Source organism: Seriola lalandi, unplaced genomic scaffold, assembly GCF_002814215.2.
Source record: "Seriola lalandi dorsalis isolate HSWRI2012SDOR001 ecotype SW California unplaced genomic scaffold, Sedor1 jcf7180002054887, whole genome shotgun sequence".
In the NCBI taxonomy this organism is placed as follows: domain Eukaryota; kingdom Metazoa; phylum Chordata; class Actinopteri; order Carangiformes; family Carangidae; genus Seriola; species Seriola lalandi.
The window spans coordinates 1,667,081-1,686,058 of NW_019525439.1; the positions used below are offsets into that span (position 1 = coordinate 1,667,081).

At 41.6% G+C, this 18,978-nt stretch overlaps 2 protein-coding genes across 3 annotated transcripts in view; one reads left to right on the forward strand and one right to left on the reverse strand.

Moving 5' to 3' along the window:
* The window catches only part of LOC111671881 (prolyl endopeptidase), a 28,254-nt gene extending 20,090 nt beyond the window's left edge, over nt 1-8,164 (reverse strand). Inside the window, exon 1 of the mRNA XM_087180067.1 lies at nt 8,126-8,164. Coding sequence (XP_087036193.1) covers nt 8,126-8,149 — 24 coding nt within the window. The 5' untranslated portion in view covers nt 8,150-8,164. The remainder of the gene's footprint in view (nt 1-8,125) is intronic.
* Nucleotides 6,205-18,168, forward strand: prdm1b (PR domain containing 1b, with ZNF domain). 2 transcript variants are annotated; one of them, XM_023429015.2, is made up of 7 exons: nt 6,205-6,371; nt 6,903-7,230; nt 10,931-11,050; nt 12,542-12,782; nt 14,585-15,507; nt 15,631-15,759; nt 16,233-18,168. In XM_023429015.2, exons 2-7 carry the CDS (start codon nt 7,060-7,062, stop codon nt 16,806-16,808), a joined length of 2,160 nt encoding a protein of 719 aa, XP_023284783.1. In that variant the 5' UTR covers nt 6,205-6,371; nt 6,903-7,059; the 3' UTR covers nt 16,809-18,168. The 2 variants fall into 2 exon arrangements, with proteins under 2 accessions (XP_023284783.1, XP_023284784.1); XM_023429016.2 differs by lacking the exons at nt 6,205-6,371; nt 6,903-7,230; nt 10,931-11,050 and adding an exon at nt 12,111-12,232.
* The last annotated feature ends 810 nt before the right edge of the window (nt 18,169-18,978 follow it).

The window sequence follows — 18,978 nt, forward strand, 5'->3', positions numbered from 1 at the left end:
TTCTCACAGAGAAAATGAAATTACAGCTTATGTTCATGCATTGTTGGAGTTTTCACACGAATCCACTCTATCGAGGTTCTGTTAATGTATAACCTTTACTGAAATGAAGTTGAACCCCTCCCTTTTTTTTTATCTTTGTTTTCCTAGTTTTGATAGCATCTGCAAAGAGTGAATTTCACCAGCAGACTGAGATAACTGCCCCTCCTTAAAATCTTACTTTTTCAATTGATGTTTTGCCATGTTTCCAAAGAATCGGATGCAGTTCTGTGGAATTGAACAATAACCAAAAAGAAAAAAAAAGACAGTCTGTGGTGGAATCCAGTGGAGCAGGAACAATCACCAGGAAATTGCACCAATCTTAAAACAGGTGGAGAAAAAGAGAATTTAAGTTGTTTTTATTTGACTTCCTATGGTTAAAAAAAAAACACTTAACAACGCTTCTTAAGTCACTGGAGGTGTCTACTTTCATAGATTGACAAAGATTAAACACGAAGATTAAAATTATGCTTTTGTGTTTCAAATCACACCTGGATTATACACGTTGACCTATAGAGCCCATATAGGATTTCTCCCCCCCCATATGCAAACATGATTGCTTCCATAAGCTTTGAAACGGTACTTATCTGTCATTTAGTTGTCCTCAACACACAAAGGCCTCTTCCAATGAATTTATAAATATCCCCTGAGGCAACTTAGCAGGTCAAACAAGTCACAATTATTTGTACAAAGACGGATGTTTGCCAAGTCACGCTGTATGATGTGTATAAACTCTAATTGAAACACAATGTTTTTTTATTTAAAAAAGCCATACAAGGAGATGCATGTAACTGCTGACATAGAAACAATAGATCATCCTGTGGAACAATAAAGCCCAAACAAAAGTGATGACAAATGATTTGTCAAAACAAAACCAACAGGGAAAACTCTGACATTATCATTTCCCACTCATCCACTGACAACAAAGGGACTTCCAACTGCCAAAGACTTCTACCCATTTGGAAAGTAAGCCTCACAAAACAAGGATGCTTCCAGGAAAACAATTGCCAATGCATGTCAGTGATAAAATGCAATAATGTAATCCTACATATTTAAGGTTCAGCTAGCACGGATAATCCTCCTGGTTAAAGGGATCTGGTAGAAAATTAAGCTGGCCCTGGCTGAGTAAACAACAAACCCCCCCCCAAAAAGTGACGTTTCTGTGGCTACTTCCTATAGGTCATCTACTTCCTGGTGAAGTGGGTGTGGTATTTTGCCAGGGCAGCAACTGCATTACCACGGTAACAGTGCATTATCAGACAAATAATCCTCTTTTTCTCTCTGAGGATCTGCTGCTCAACTGTTAATTGTTTACCACAGCAGAACTGGAAAAACATCAAGGGAGGGGGAACACTCATAGAGTAATAAGGAATGTGGACATGTAGAAACTAAGAAAGACAGAGTGGGTGATGTAAACATTGTCATAACCTATCCCTAAACTATCATAAATTTTAGGGTGTGGCATGTTTCAGAGGGACATTGTAGTCAGTTTCTGGCCAAGCAGCTGTAAACAATGTGAGATGTCACATTTGTTCCATGACTTGATTATTTTTACTTTCATTCTCAGTGAAAGAAAACCACAGATCCTGCACCTGACAACTTCTCATCATTACAGTATGTAATGGGCACCTTTTTAATGCCTTGTTTTCTTATGGTGGATTGGAATTTGGGCCATTGTTCATTTCCAGGTACTAGACCACATGAAACTAAGAATCTTACTATTAGAAACTACCTGGAAAGACAATGTTATAATGGATATGCTCTCATAAAATATTGAGGGGAACGCATGATACTGCCAACTAAAACTCCCCTAGTTTGTTTTTGTAGAGAGAGGGTGTAAAAGGAGATGTCCTGTGTGGATTGTGATAGTAACAGAATCAAAAGTAAAAATGATGACTAATGATCAACAATAACATTTCATCTTTCTTTACGGACATGTTTAACATGTTCACACTAACTGACTTGTTTATATGTGAAATGTTACAATTACAATACAAGATGCATTATTTTAACAGCATTTCCTGTTTTAGCCATGCTAGTGCTTAAATAACTCAATAATTTGTACATGGATTGCCATGACATGTTGTTGAGACATTCACAGCCCCCAGTGGATGAATTCTACTGACCTTGGTGGTCCCTCTAGTGCCACCATGAAGTCATTTGTGGTTTTGAGTGAAATGTTAGGACAGCTATTGAATCACAATTAAATCTGGTAAACACATGTTCCCCTCATACCTTTGGTGATCTCTTCTACAATATATGATATATATATATAATATATGATATATATAATACCTAATACTTTATCAGCAAAACGTATGACAAGCTTGTCAGCTGTACTTTGTGTTAAGAGATAATACGCTAACATTAACATGCTAACAGGGTAAACTAATCTGTGAACATTGTAAATATATTATATATACCAGCTAAACATCAGCATGTTAACATTGTCACTGTGTGCATGTCTGCATACTGATGTTAGCATTTACCTCGCAGCAATGTTGTGTCTAAGTACAGCCTCATAGTGCCACTAGCATGGCTGTACACTCTTGGTTAGCGTACTGATATTAGCATTTACCTCATGGCACGGTTGTGTCTGAGCACAGCCTCAGAGTCACTAGTATGGCTGAACACTCCTTGTTAACAGTTGGACAATAACGGAAACTGTAGCTGTAATTGACATTAGTCATGCTTTAACTGTCAGGTGCTCAAGAATAAAAGTCAACAACCCCACCAGCATGTAGAAGTCCCCAGACGGACTCTTCTGGTGACTCATAGAAGGAAAACTGGATTAGCCAATCCACTCTGAAACTGAGTTTGCCTTTCTAACACTCTACCAGCCATAGATCAAAAGTATAGGCATTAGACAGGTAACAGTCACTACGACATTCCCATATTGCACAAGCTTTAAATGCCTTCAGATTCCTGTAAAAGCATACTGCTTTCACTGACAAATGGGGACAGCTCTGGCTCATTCCTGCCATTGCTGCATTACACTTGAATGCCACACCTTCCATGGGCACACATTTCCTTACAAGGAGCTTGTTCAAGAGAAGGTAGAGGTAATTTATGTTGTAATTCCCTAAAAAGAAATCGAAGAGTGTATATTGTTTGGGAGGGTTTAACATGGAAATAAAAATACTCCTTTTCTGCCTACTACTTTTGTAAATTTCTTGGTTTTGAGTTCTGTTTCAACTACTATAAGTCACTTACAGTGACAGTTCAATGTAGGAAAATGAAGATTTTAGCATTTCTGAACCTATATGCTTAGTCATTTTGTGCCTGGCTGTTTTGTCAGTGTTTAAAGTAAAATGAAAAACAGAGCAAAAATATTTTTTCTTTAGCACCAGTTCCCCGTCAAAACTCTCAGTGGTTAAGATTCGATTTACGAGTGTGCTGTGGTAAATTCATTCAGTAGCCACTATGTAGTGTGGGTGTGGGTGTGAGTGGGTGTGAAAGTCCTTACAAGAAATATGTCATATCTAAAAGTTTATTTCACAGAATAGAAACATTTGCACGAGGTGGTACTTTCTACACTATACTCCTTTATGTCTTTTTAAAGTGTCTGTGTCTGATGTATTCATTAATTGTTTGTAAAACAGGGGTAAAAATTACTTAGTTTTCATCTGTAACCAAAACCCTGAAGTTTATATTGTCAAAAGAATAATGACAGGGCCTTTAAGTTTTCCAAATAACTTTACATTGTATTACATGATGTATTATATGTATGTTATTTTTGTCAAACAGACAAAAGTACAACGCAAGTTACACAATTGTTGCCCATTGGTTGGGGTACATATGTAATGTGGCTTGGGGGTGATGCAAGTTGGTGGAATCAGTGGTTATTGATGGGTAAACAATAGGATTATTTACCTTATACCCCTAATTGCCCTATTTGTTTTCTTGTGGCTTAGGGGAACAGATGCAGCCGCCTACATTCTAAACTAACCTTTACTTCTTTGTTTTACTTTGCTTATGATTCAGTTCTTTCACATTGTATATCAGATTTATTTGTGTATGCATGTTCACTGTACGCAAACAACTGTGTGGATTTGTCATCACTGTAGAAATGACTGATGAGTGAACGGAAAGGGTCTTTTTTTTAGCTTAAGGTTTAACTCAGCAAAGGATGTAATGCAGCTCACTTGTAAAATCAACATTTGGTAGAGCAGGTGGCGGCTTTCTCTGCACTGTTACTGACACCAGAGCCGTGCAGAATTAGATGTTGCATAGCAACAGGTGTTCATTTAGACCAGACTATTACGAAATACCCAGGTACCATCAACCTGGTATTATCAGGTCTCAGGTCACATCACTTTGTCTGATTTTCTCCGTCTCAGACAGCTTCAATACAGATGACCCCAGGTCTTTCCTCCACTTATCCTTTTCGTCTTGTCTGGTGCCCTCCCTCCCTCCTTGTGTGAAGGCTCAGTTCCCCTTGCCCTGCGAGTGAGGTTTCCCTCCCTGAAAAGAGCATGTCTGGACCATCTAATGTCCCGGATGTGATGTGTGTCCAGGGGTGAGATGAGTCGGCTAGCCTGTTATCCTGGAGTGCTGGGTCTTTAGCCTCTGAGCCCTGAGCCTGAGTCCAGACTGTCTGCAAATTAGAGAAATTAGCCCAGCCGGGTGCGGGCCAGTGAAAGAGCCCAAATCCCCACTTCCCCTCCCTCTCCCTTCCACCACACACACAAGCACACGCACAAGCACACGCACACACACTCCTTCTACCACCACCATTAACCCCCACGCCGCACTGGGCAGTAAAGCTCCACTTGGAATAGCAGTCTTGCCATATGGCAACCAATTTACTATTTCACCAGCCAAGTCAAGAAAGAAAAGGTGGGGGGGCAGGGGGGTGAATGATAGACAAAAATATAGTTATATTTGAAATCTGTATATCTGTATATAACATATATCAACTACTACTGTTCATCATTGTATAATAAGTTCTCAAATATTTCTCAAGAACACTTTTTAGGAACAAGGAATTTAGGAACTAAGTCCAGTGTCGCTCTTGTAAGTTTGCCGTTTGTGACATTCAGCTGCAGGTTTTTTAACATTTGGTAAATCTAGGTAAAGATGCATGCTATAAATTACAGTAATAAAAACTAAGTAAAGTCATTAGTCATTGTTAAACGTCACCATTGATAAAATGACCATCCAATACAATATGCTGAGTTGCGCAATGTAAGATATCACATGTAAAAAACTTTTAATTCATTTTTTAAGTTAGGAGAAAAAAAAGTTATTTTGCATGTGATGAATCTGATAGATTCATATATTATATACATTTTACAAATGAAAACATACATTTTTTTTTTTTTTTTTACAGTGGGCAAACTGAAAAGTCACATTCTCCTTTTACCCTCCATATGTTGTTTTATCTGTTCTCTCCTTTCCTTCCTTTCTTTATGCATACCGCCAGGTGAGGTGACCCAGAGCTCCATGTTTGGTCTGCTATGTGTGGTAATGTCTGAAAGTAAAGGCGGACGCTCACCAGACAGGTGTCTAAGTCTCTTTGCTGCGTGCTGGGATGACCTGCCCTACATCTGTACCTCTGAATGAGCACCGATCGGCACAAGGCATGTATCAGTGTGTTTAAAAGAGAGGAAAAAAAACATTATTTTTTATACTTTATGTGTTATGTGTGCAGATCAGATACATGTGAAACATTCTCAAGATTTTTTAAAATTCAAAACATAGTCTAAAAATTGTGCTCGTGTTTATTTGAATGAGTCCAGGGTTTATTTTGTGGTGTGTGTGTGTGTGTGTTTGTGTGTATGAGCGGGGTCTTAGGGGTCTTAGTTAAAGACGTTCTACAGTGAGATGTAGGTCAAGGAGATACAGTGGCAGCAGATTGCTCATTAAGTGCCAAACCAAGCAAAAGTCTATGAGTGTGTTTTTCAGTGGCAACAGGCCAGCCATCTGCTCCTCCTTTATTCATTCATTAACATGTCTTCTTTGTGTGTGCCCTGGTGTGTGTATGTATATGTGTAAGCATTCATCACAACAGCACTTGCTGGCCAAGTGTACAACGTCACTGATGTTGTTGTCCAAAACCAACAGTTGTGTGTCAGATGGCTCAGTCACATGACCTCAGCGGCTTGTGATTGGCCTGAGTGTTAAGCTAAAAAAGCTTGGCGCAATCCACTTCATGAGTTTCTGGTGACGGTGACAGAGTGGACACAGCAAGAGCGGATACCCAAAGGATCTAACTGAGAGGAATCCCTGAGGAAACCTTGGAAATAGAGGAGAGAGTATAAAGGGAAAAGAAACAACTAAGGGATGACATAGCCAAAGACATGAGGATCCTACAGCTGAATGAATGTGTGAAAGTAAGTAAATATATTATTTCTTCTTTGCTTGCAAGAATAACCTTGGGTAGTTCAAAAGATGGATAAATGATACAGAATGAGCAGAAAAGGACTGGCTGACCTATTGGCCTTTCAAGAAATGGCTGGTTAAACTGAATGGCCAACACAGGGATGTTTGCCAGGAGCAGTGTCAATGAACTTTGGTTCTTAATGAATGGAGGTGTCTGCTTGAATAATGAATGACTGCCAGGAGGTGTTAAGAAATTGAAAGTGAGCCTAGTGAAGTCACACAATCAGAGATGTAGTTGATTTTGGATACAAATATTGCTCGTGTTGAAAATTAGGGCAAACTATTATATAACTTGCATGTCATATTGTCAGTTTGCAGTGGTTAAAGTGGTAAATCTACTGCCACTTTAAAAAAGGCAAAAAGACTTTACAAAAAACTTTCTTGCTGTTTTCATTCTCTCAAAAAAGTATTTACTTCAATAATAATATAATATATAGATAAACTAAAACCCCATTCTCTCTTCTCCGACCTTCCTTTTTCAGATCTTGAGCTTCAACCAACATACCTAAGACAAGGGACCTCTCCCAACCAAACCAAAGTACTTTTATACCAAAGCAACCAAAACCAAACAGAATAAAACCAAAACGAGAGGTCTTAAAGCCTGAGTCCATCACCTACAGTAAATTCTATATTGTCAAGATGAAGCTGGATAGCACACCAGGAGACATGAGCGGGTGGAGGGAGGTGGACTTCGCCCTCAACTGCACCTACATTGTACCAGACCAGGTGTCGGACCCCAGTTTCAGCTTGCCCAAAGCCATGACCTCCATCCCACGCAATCTCACCTTCGAATACGGCACAGACAACGAGGTAAGAGTAATGCCTTTGCTTCAAATTGTTTGTACATTGAGATATTTTAATGTCTTACTCTTGAAACTTGCAGATCATAAGCGCAGCACATAATTTAAATCATAAACTCTAACATTAACTCTACTTTAAGTTAGTCGCTGGACCTGATTATGTTTTGGGAGAGTCAGTTTTCTGAGATTAAAGCCTTATACTTCAAAATAATAATTCTCTGTTACATAACATTCTGTTGGGATGCCATCTGCATTGGGTTACTTGGAACAAAAGATCTGCTGACTAACGAGTTCTTCACAAATGCAGTAGAATGCACAGGGTGTGTGGGTGTGCATGTGTGTGCGTGTGTGTTTTTGTGTGTGTGTGTGTGTGTGTGTGTGTGTGTGTGTGTGTGTGTGTGTGTGAATGTGGGGCAGTGGACATGAGGTCACTAGCAGCTTGAGGTCAGGGGCCTTATATGTCTTCTGGCCACCTTAACTTCCATGATGTCACCCGAATGTTTGAGCCATTGTGCAGCTTCTTTATATCTCTTTGTGCATGCATGCAGGTACTGTCTTAGTCAGGACATAAACACACACACACGCAGAGTAAGATATCAGGGATCAGTTTGGCCTCCAGCAGGTAGTCTAATTGCATCAAGACTTTCCTCCTTCTTTACAACCGTGCCTGTGCTCTTTACCTCTTGTGCCCTTTCAGGAACAGCATACGCAATATCCTTTTACTATTTTTTTGGTCAGTCAGCTGTTCCCAGTGCAGTAAAATCAGGGATCTGCCTTGACATATCATCGTCTGCAAAGCGCTGCAATCATGTCTTAAAGCAAGGTTTTAAGGAGAAATATGTACTGTACTGCTTAAGAGAAAATGATTCCCTTAAAAGGAAGAGAGAAAGCAATGTCACACTCACTTCTTTTGTAGCCGCTCTCGACATTCAGCACTGATGTTTGTGGTTGACTTTGCTGTCCCCTTCCTCTTTCTCCCCTGCACTCTCTACCATCGTTCCTCTTCTGTCGCTCTCATTCTCATCGCTCCCTCATGCCTCTGCAGCATTAAAAGCATACAAACCATGGTGATAAAATCTCATTGAGGACTAATTTCAAATCCTCAGCTCTTGTTTACCGGCCGACACGTCTTACAAATACTTCACAAGCTCACACTTGAGGCAGCCAAACTTGATTTTGCAGTTTGCTTGTGCTCGCATACAGCAGTGCCTCCTTGACCAATAAAAACTATATTTAAATGTGATGATATATCATATACCCAACAACACACACAATTAAGTGCGTCTGCGTGGGGGTATACATATGTTATCAGCGAGACAAAAAGATATGAGGTAAGAAATGATACATGAAAACAAGCAGGCACTCACATAGTTGCCAGTAATCGACTATGCTTAAACTCCTGTCCATCAAGTGGTTTCCCTTCCTAAACATGGTGTCATGTGAATCTCTCTCCCTGACTCACTGTCGCCAAAGCTGGGAAATTCATCGATGATCGTGAAACACAGCTGCTCCTTGGTGTGGTTTTGTGGGATGCATAAGTCACTGTAAATGAAAAGCACAGTTCACACAATTGACAGGAAGGCTCACAGAGGAAAGGGATTTTTCACACAGGCGAATGTATGGCAGATACAGTGCGATCTAAAGAGCCTGAATGACAGCAGAGAATGGAGTCAGCTCACTTGGATTTACACATGGCTTGCATATCATCATGCAGATCAACATATTGGCTGTACTTGTTCAGCACCTGTTTGGCTAAGATTCCCAATTTGTCATTTTTATCTGGAAGCGTGCCGGGGAAGGCGAAAAAAAGGGTGGAGGGGGCACGTGGCAGATGGGGCGTTAGCAACGGGTGCCAAAGACGGGGGAGAGAAAGAGGCAGCGGAGGGAGGAGGGAGAAGCTGGGGGGAAGAGGGTGTGTGAGTTGGTGGTGGTGGGGGGGATTTAGGTTAAAACCAGATGATTAACTTTCATCAGGGACAGGCAGCCAGCCAGGCAGCCAGCCAGGCATCAGGCTTCAACCTGGCGGACACATGAGCTATTTTGAGAGAACCCAGAAAAGACGAGGGACATGGTGGGGATGGTGGGGGGGGGGGGCGTACAGGAGTGTGATAGCGTGGGTGCACACTTAAGAACGCCCACCCCCTAATTTTCTTCCGTTCCTCAACACCCTTCCCTCCCCTCCTCCCCCCATTCTTCCTCCAACCTGGCTGGACTGAGCGGTTAAGTAGCAGCAGCGGGCCAGCAGCCACAGCGATTCGTTAGTCACGCAACGCCAGCGACGCACAATGTCCCTGTCACACTGGTTCATCACATCCAGGAATCACCTCGCTGGCCTCGGCGGCTGCACTACACACACGCACACTCTCACACGCGCACACACACACACCCTGCTGCCCTAACTGACCTGTTGTTCTTCTAATTAACTGCTTATACAACATTTTCAAAAGGTGACTCCACCCTTCATACTGTGATAAATCATCACAAGTTGTTCAGGTGTTTGTCACCTTGTTTTTGTCTCTTTAAGGCTTGGGTGGAGGGGGTTATTCAAGGATTGAAGACAAAGCTCCTCAAGAAAGCGAGTCTGTGTATGCACCGCAGATGCTGCTGTCTGATAGCGTGTGTGAGTGTGTGAGTGTGTGAGTGTGTGCGTGCGCTTGGGTGTGTTTTGAGGAGGGTTGACCCCAAGCTTTTGCACTCTCTGTCAAGTGTGAATCATAAAGCCACACTAAAGGAGGACATAAATGTATTCTTACCAATGCTGTTTTCTCATCCAGCTCACTAAAAATAAAACTACCTCTAAAGGTCAAAAATGATGCAACAACCTGTAGAAAATAACAGAGCATGCCACATACCACACAGATTACCAAATACATTACTGTATATCCCAGGGCAACATATTCTCATGGGAGAAAAAAAATGTCCCCCACACGTTTCCTTTTTGCAATTTAAAATGTGTTTGGACAAGCTTTGAAACACCTTTTCCAGAGAATCCAATCGTTGGTCTTACTCATTTCCACATCTACAGACAGATCTGAATCAGATGTTTGACAAGGCTTTGTAAGAAAGGAAATAAACTTTTCCGAACAGCAAGCAGATGGCGAGCAAGATTCCGTCTTTGTGGCTTTTGATTCAAACATGTAGTGTTAATTTTCACTTAATGATTAACAACACTGAGTGAAAGCTGCAGAGTGCAGCATTCGTGAGGATCACAAGACAAACAACAGGTGACATTGCTTCCTGTCTCTCTCTGTGCGTGTGTGTGTGAGCATTTGTGTGTGTCTGTGGTTGTTATGAGGACAGCAGGTCAGTGGAGTAAGTCAGAGAAAGTGTAATTCTCTTCATTCGTTTAACTCGTTAAGTGTAGAAAGTGGGTCACCTTGTGAGCTTCAACGTGAATGTAGAGCTGTCTGGGTCAACATGGCAAAGCCACCGCGACTCCAACTCAGGCCAACAACCTGCCCGATATAAACAATGGACGAACAACAAGTGCTTCACTGTGTTGTATGTGTAGATTTAAAATGACGGAACTAGTGTATGGATAATTCCTATATGAGAACTTGAAAGATCAATGAGTGTGTTCTTGTGGCTTGAGGGATGACTTTTTATGTCTTCTATGAAGGCTGAGGGTTAAGTTATTCCACATAAAAGAGGAGAAAGATGGGGAATAGACTCTAAACCTAATGATATACTGTATTTGTCCTGTTTTCCAGGTGACAGGTGTGTTCAGCAAAGAGTACATTCCTAAAGGGACTCGGTTTGGTCCCCTGCAAGGAGACATCTACACCAAAGACAACGTACCCAAACAGGCCAACAGAAAATACTTCTGGAGGGTAAGAGAAACAAATATACACATGCACATATCTACATAGATACACAATACATATGCACAAACTCTCTCTATATTCACATTTTGGCATCAAAACTACAAATCAGCTCAGCATGGGACTGGTTAAACTGGGGAAAGTCTTAAATGTAGATGTGAGAAAATGACACTGGGAATAGTCTAGGAGCTATTATTCATGAAAAAAAAAGACATTGGTTGCTTGGATACAGAAGTTTCACTCGATTCCAGGTCCATACGTCAATAAGGAAACAAAAACGCTTTCACATACACTGAACAGGCGCACAGGGGTTTTGGTCAAAATTTTAGAGGAAGTTAGCATGTGTGGATTCACTCTCACACAGTCATCAGAGTCTTACCGGCACTCAGGTCCTATGCAACAAGTGTCACATACACAAAGGAAGGGACTATTGTTCAATGAACACACACACACACACACACACACACATACACTCAGACAATCCTTGTATTTCCGCCCCCATGTAGTTTTCCAGTCCTCTGTTTCTTTTCTCACACATCCACACTTTGTTTGTGTCATTCAGGATTTTTTTCTTTTCTGCTGAGTCAATTCCCAAAAGGACTTTTTGCTGCCACCCTACGTATTTTCCTTCCGGCTTTATTTCCTGTAAACCTGTGCAAATGGGTGTTCCTGCAATAGTGAAAGTCTGACGTTCACTTGGCGTGATTATCTTATCAACCACATGACACAGGTGAACACAAGCGGACGTGCTGCCGGAGGCATGCCTGCATGTGTGCGCATTTGGCAGCCTGCCAGCACCTGTCTTGTCACGCTGCCAACTATCACATTTCTCTTTAGTTTTGTTTGGTTTCATAAGTCAAAGCACACATTCCTGTTCTCGATCAAAGAAGTGATTGTAAGTATGTTTATCACAGGCATGTCAGTCATGAACTAAAATACAAGACAGTTATAATAATATTATTAAGATATGAGGAGGAGAGAGAGGAAGAAAAAATAAGAGGAAAAGAGGGAGAGTGAAAGAGGCAGTAGACAGGCCACGCCTCCATGACTCAAATACAGTGACGCTCACACACAAACACACACAACAGTTAAACTCTCAGGACGCAAAGAGCACAGCTGTAGGGCACAGACCAAAGGAGCAAAACACTGTTACCGAGGAGGATACATTGTATTTAGATGTACATGGCAGAGGTGATTATTTTGACTTTTTTCTTTCTACTCTTGATATATTTAGTTTATTTTTTAAATATCGTTTTAAATATTTTGGGGGGGGATTTTAATCAGCATTTCATTTTAGTTATTTCAAATTGTGGTGGTAATAGGATCAAATGCTGTCATTAATGGTGGCCACTGCAGTGGATGGTCAAACAGTATAAAGGTTAAACAACTGATACTTGTTATATTGCACACAAATCAGCTGCTTTACAACAAGTGTGTCTTCTTCAAGTTTCTCATATGTGAACATATTTGAACAATTTTCTTTCTTTTCTTCTTCTGCAGATTTACAGCGGTGGCCAGCTTCAAAACTTCCTTGATGGCTATGACGTCCACAGGAGCAACTGGATGCGTTACGTCAACCCAGCCCGCTCACTGCCCGAACAGAACCTTGTGGCGTGCCAGAACGGCCGAGACATCTACTTCTACACCATCCGGCCGGTGGAGCCCAAGCAGGAGCTGCTGGTCTGGTACAGCCGGGAGTTCGCCCAGAGGCTCTGCAGCCAACAGGACGACATCAAACAGAGTGAGTGCAGCAGGAGGGGAAGCTTTGTTATAATTGTGGATGGAGATGTAATGGTCTTTGTAGACAAGATTAACAAATATCTTGAGGCACAGGAAAGGGACGGAGCTTATGTTTGGTTGTTTATAATGTGATGGTTGTTGGACGTACAGTACAGTGCCCTTGCTGTTTTGTACCTACAAACAGATTTGCAGCCCACGTACACCCAAAACAACAACATGTTTGGTGAACTTGATTCCCCCTGTGACCTTGCATTTGTCTTGCTGAATAATGAGTTGGCGGGAAGGAGTGAAAGACAGCTGATTGTTAGCTGTTTTGATGTGGAGGCAGCACAATGACACACAAAAAAAATCTCTGTCAGTTCTTACTTGCTCGAGCTGATAAAATGACAGATTTAGATCTGTGCCATGACTAAACACATGCTTCAGGAGATTTTATCAGCGAAATTCTTTCATTTCAAGAGTGTATAAAGACACACATTATGTCGTAAAGAAGACCTGATGGTATCTTTAACCAACAGTAAACATAGTTGGTTTGATGCTGTTTCTTCCTGCCTGGCTCACCCGAGAGAGCCAAATATTTATGTAAGATAATGTGGAATGCAAACACCACACATAGACCAAACAAATCTCAGTATCACTCGAGATGTGGTAAAGAACGTGAGGTTTGAAGGAGAGTGGAGAAGCCTGAAGGGACTGATGGGTGGTCAAAGTACCTATGTGAGTCATTTGTCTTCAGCTATAAGTCATACCCTCATCATCCCGAATGATTGTCTGCTGCTACAAAGTCTGATGATTCACACTAACTGGATACACCAGATGCATCATCAGATCAGATCATTCATCTTGGTGACTAATGCTAAGGCGGGATCATTACATTGTTTTATCACCTTAAAGGATCTTAAAAGCATTCAGCTACCTTTAAGTCCAGGTATGCTGATTGTTTGTCCTCAGGCTTGATTTTTCTGATATATTGTGAATGCAATCTAGGTGTTGGTTGTCAAGCCTTTGTGACAGAGCTTTAACACACAAACCCAGGGGACATTTTGAATCAGTTTGTGCTTTCAAATACATTAATCTAACCGGGATGTAACTTTGACAAAGAATAAAAAATGAGGTGATCTATCCAGCACAGGTCTCACAAGCTGATTTTCTTATTTAAGTGAATGGCGAAGGAAAAGAGTTGGTATCTTTAGGATTACATTTAGATATGTAAAACACTACGGTATGCTTTGGAAAATGGTCCACGATAAATAAAAAGTAACTACAATCTATTTGCAGCAAATAGACTGAAACATGCAAAAATAGTGGTTTGGCCTTTTAAATGACCTTATATGTAACTCACACAATGAACACTTGCAGGCACACCTACACATATAGTGCTTAGAGACAAATTTGACCAGTCAGTTGAGCAAAGGCTTTCTCACAAAGAGAAAGAGAACGAAAAAGGGAAGAGATGTCACTTTATTTTTTTGGTGACCAATACGGTAAAACAGTTATTCTCAGAAAAAGTTTCAACCAGCGAAACTCAGAGTCTTGCCGTACAAGTGCTCGTACTTGACATGACACATGGACTCCCACACACTTTACCACCAACCCATTCTCCCACACCAAAATCACTACTATAATTGACAAATAGAAACCTACACTGTATGATTTACGTGTCAAGTCAAAACTGAAACTACTATCATTTACCATAAGAGGGACTGCCTTCCTCTGTGGGCGGATGTCTCCTCAAACTCCTGTTTAATGCCATTATCAAAATCTGTGACGATACTCAATACATTTTCATTTTCTCGCTCACAGAATACATGAGTGCTGATGAAGACCGCGAGCCAGAGTACACTAAGCACCTACCTCAGCAGACATGGCTCAAAGAGAGAATGATGGAAGACATGAAAGAAGAGAGGGATGACGAAGGAGAGGAGAAGATTGATGTGGAGATGTTGGAGAGAGACACTCCGCCCGACACCCCTGACGAGCAGATCATGGACTTCAGCAAAAAGGTTGAGAAGGAGGAGAGGGGCGAAAGGGATCCAGAGGACCTGGGGATCATTCCTTCCCCTCAGCCTGAACACAGAGAACCCGGCCTGGGCTTAAATCACCCATATTTACCAGATCACCATCCGGCACTCTCACACAGAAATCTCCCCCTTCATCTCCACGGCCTCTACGGGCACAGGGAAGGGCTGGTGTCATCTTACCCTCTTTACCCCCAGTCCAGACCCCTCCAGCCCCCCTACCAGCTTCTTCCCCCGTACGGCCCGCACTATCCTCGCTTCCTCCTCCCCTCGTACTCCCCTCCCTTTCCTGGGATGCTGCCCTCAAGAGGATCCCTCCGATACAGCAGCTATCTGGGCACAGACGGAGTCCCATACCCACCTATCGGCTCACCTAATCTACTTCCAGTGTCCCTCCCCTACCCTCCGTCCCCACAGGGAGGTCTGAAAGAACTAACGCCAAATGTATCACCACCACGAGGCGCCCCAGCCACTCCAGAGCTCTCCCCTCTCCCCAAGACCACCAGCCAGCATCAGTCCCCTGAGCAGTCTTCCTCTGGCTGCGAGGAGGCCATGAACCTGAGCCTGACTACAACCAAAAGCAGCACAGCGCCTCGCAACGGCCCTGGCCACAAATCCCTGCCCTACCCACTGAAGAAGCAGAATGGAAAGATCAAGTACGAATGCAATATCTGCTCAAAGACCTTCGGACAACTGTCAAATCTCAAGGTAACATTCAATTCCTCTGTTTTGATTCAGATTTATTTGAATGTATTCTGATTTATAGACCCATCATTTGCCATTCAACACCAATGCTCATTACATTTCTTTGTATGACCTGTGTGACTGTAGGTCCATCTCCGAGTGCACAGTGGTGAGAGACCGTTCCAGTGTAACTTGTGTAAAAAGAGCTTCACTCAGCTGGCCCACCTCCAGAAACATCACCTGGTCCACACGGGGGAGAAACCGCATGAATGCCAGGTATGTTGAAAATCATGACCCATGTCTGTGTTATACAAGCTTTACAAGCATCTTACTGATCTCACTGTGACACTGATGTACAATCACGAGTGAGAAAAACACAAAAAACACAACACAATATAAAATATGGATAAATGCACTCTGACTCACATACCTTTCTGGTAACTCAGTGTGATCCTCATTGAGCCACTACCCACCTTGTCATGTAATAGCATCTGTATTGTATCTTTTGTTCGCCAATGTGACTATGTGGGTGTGTGTGCTTTGAGTTTTGTTGGATAGAACTGGTCTTACAAAGAAAGAAAAGTAGTCCCTCTTGTTTATGAAAGTGAGACATGGAACAGGAATAACATGGTCAACCCTGATACTATACTAATAATAACACCAAGATGTTATCATACTGCCCTGCTAAGTTTTTCCACAATAACCTTAAACACAATCCATTCCTAACCTCTCGTTTCATGTTTTTCTAGGTGTGTCACAAACGCTTCAGTAGCACCAGCAATTTGAAAACACACCTGCGACTCCACTCTGGAGAAAAACCTTACCAGTGCAAGCTGTGCAGCACCAAATTCACCCAATACATCCACCTCAAACTGCACCGCCGCCTCCACAGCAGCCGCGACCGCCCCTACCGCTGCCAGCTCTGCGCCCAGGCCTTCTTCCACCGCTTCTCCCTCCGCATCCACCAGCGCACCTGCTGCCTGGCTAACTCCAACGCTCCTGTCAACGTGCACATGAAAGAGATGGTGGAGCGGTTTGACGCAAGCCAGGAGGCCGACACGCTCACAGAAACGGCATCTTCACCACAGGTGGGGGAAGCTGTTGAGCGTTGGTTGGCTCGTACCTTGGAGGGCGAAGGGAAGGAAGATCAGAAGGAGGCAACCATACTGCTGAAAGCCCTGACAGCAGCTATTAACGCACCAACAATGCCCATGGTCCAACCAGTGGTACCCGCATCACATCACAGCCCTCAGTTGGCCTATCAGGAGAGGGCCAGTGTTGTCCATCTCCACAAACGGCCAACAGTGAAGACGGAGGGACAGTGAGAGGAGAAAACATAAAGATGAACATACAGCATATCATCAACAAAGAAAACAGAGGTCGCCAAATAAAACTCCCTATATTGTCCATGAGGGGCATAACAGGGAATATGTACTTTCCACTGAGCGCAACACCAAAAGAAGAGCATTCCAAAGACTGGGCGAGGGTATTCAGTGATTGTACTTCCTCCCGAAACTCAGTTTAGAAAATTAAAAGAGGAAGGCATTGTTAAGCTGTGAAGTATTTAAAACTCTTTTCACTCAGGTAGAGAAGTGTTTGCTTTTTGTGCTTTAACTTATTACTTTTTTTTTTTATTTGAGTCATCTATATTTATGTAGTTTTATCATAGTTTGTCTTTGCTGTTAGTGTTTTTTATTTTTATTTTTTTGACATGTTGACATTTCCAAGGAGATCTGATCTCTTAGGAAAACCACAAATGGACTCAGGAACAATAACATGGCATAAACCTGTGGATAAGTCTTCACTTCTTATATCATGTATTGTTTTACTTTGTTGTGTGACAGTGTGTATGAGCTTCTGGATGCATGTGTACAATGAGTGGAAGTATTAATGAAAGACAGGGTACAGTGATAGCACAAACTTTTTTATTTATTAATGATTAAAAAGGGAAAAAAAATCAGGTATCTTGAAACTGTTTTAATAAGCAATTGCCAAAATTACAATCAAAGAACATGTATGTGTAGCACAATTTTTGGATTACTATTTAACTGATTTTAACATTAGGAGAGACAAGATTCAGAATACACATTATTCAAGTCATGCTTTGGTTATCCAGCAACTTCTCAAAAAACCAAATGACACCAAAAGAAAATATTATAGATTCGATGTGATCACATTATCACAATGAAATTTTTACATGGCTTCTATTCTTTGTGTATTGCTATGTAGCTCTTTGCAAAAGTCAAGTGTTTCAGCTATTTCTCACATACAGTACAAAGCTTTACTGTGAATGTCTGTAAAGTCGAGCTTCATCCAAATCTTAATTCAGACGTTGGTACCTCATGTTCAGCACTGGACAACAAAAAACAAGCAAAACAGGAGCACAGTCTTCCAGCATTGTTAATATTTTTGTCACTTAGTACTGGAATGAAAATGCAACTAGGTCTGTGTGCTTTTGGTGTTACCTTAAATGAGAAGGCGGGAACTGTTCTTGAAAATTTGACTACTGAGTCAGTAATGTCTTTTACCATTTTGTAGTTTCTCTTTCTTTTATCCAGTATGTTTCGATATGTAGTTTATTTTTTAAAACAGGTTATGAGATGTTAAGAATTTATATGTGAGAGAATATTTTGATGATACTTTTATATTTACACGATGTAGCATATTAAAAATATTGTTTCTATACGCCTGGTGTTTCGTGTCTGTTTTCATGCTTGTGTAAGATTTTCATTGGGGAACAATACAGGGACTGTAAGGGAAAAAGTAATAATTTCTGAATTCCCATGATAAATGAAGCATTATTTCAGGCAGTGCACAAATGTCTCGCTAACAGTCATATGATAAGCATTGCCTTATCCCTTCATGGAGATGATGAGGCAGAAAATAACCAAACCCAGCCCCAGGAAAACTACAGTTTTGGTTAAATCAAGTACTTAGAGGAGCTACTTTTTAAGTTGTGCTATTGCTACATAGCCAGCGTTAGCATTAATAGCTGTTTACTTAGCAGTGTAGAAGAAACGTGAGTTCAGCATCAAACTTAATTTCTTCACTCGCGAACAACTTTCTCCAGCTGTGGAAAGTAACGCCAATGTTAACTCTCTCCATCACGTCTTTTCTTCAACTGAAGTTAGCTTTCTAACCAGCTAGCCACTGTCCGTCACTTCCGATGTCACTGAAGCCTCCAATCTGCCCTGAAGATGTAGTGCTGCTCAGAGAGTGTATTATAGCAAAGATCCTCTATACAGCCTCTTGTAAAGGCAACAAAGGCTGAAGCTGCCGCTCCCAGCAGGGAACCACGTTTTGTGGCAGAGAAAACGTAACTTTGCCTGTTTAAGTTTAGGGAAACACTGTGGTTTGAGTTCAAATGACTACTTTGTTAAGGTTGACTGGATAACTGGAAATGAACAGCAGTATCCTGTGTTGAAGTCTGAGTAGTCACCAGATTTCAGAATTTTTTTTTTTAAATACACAGTAAATGATCCAGATCTTTCCTAA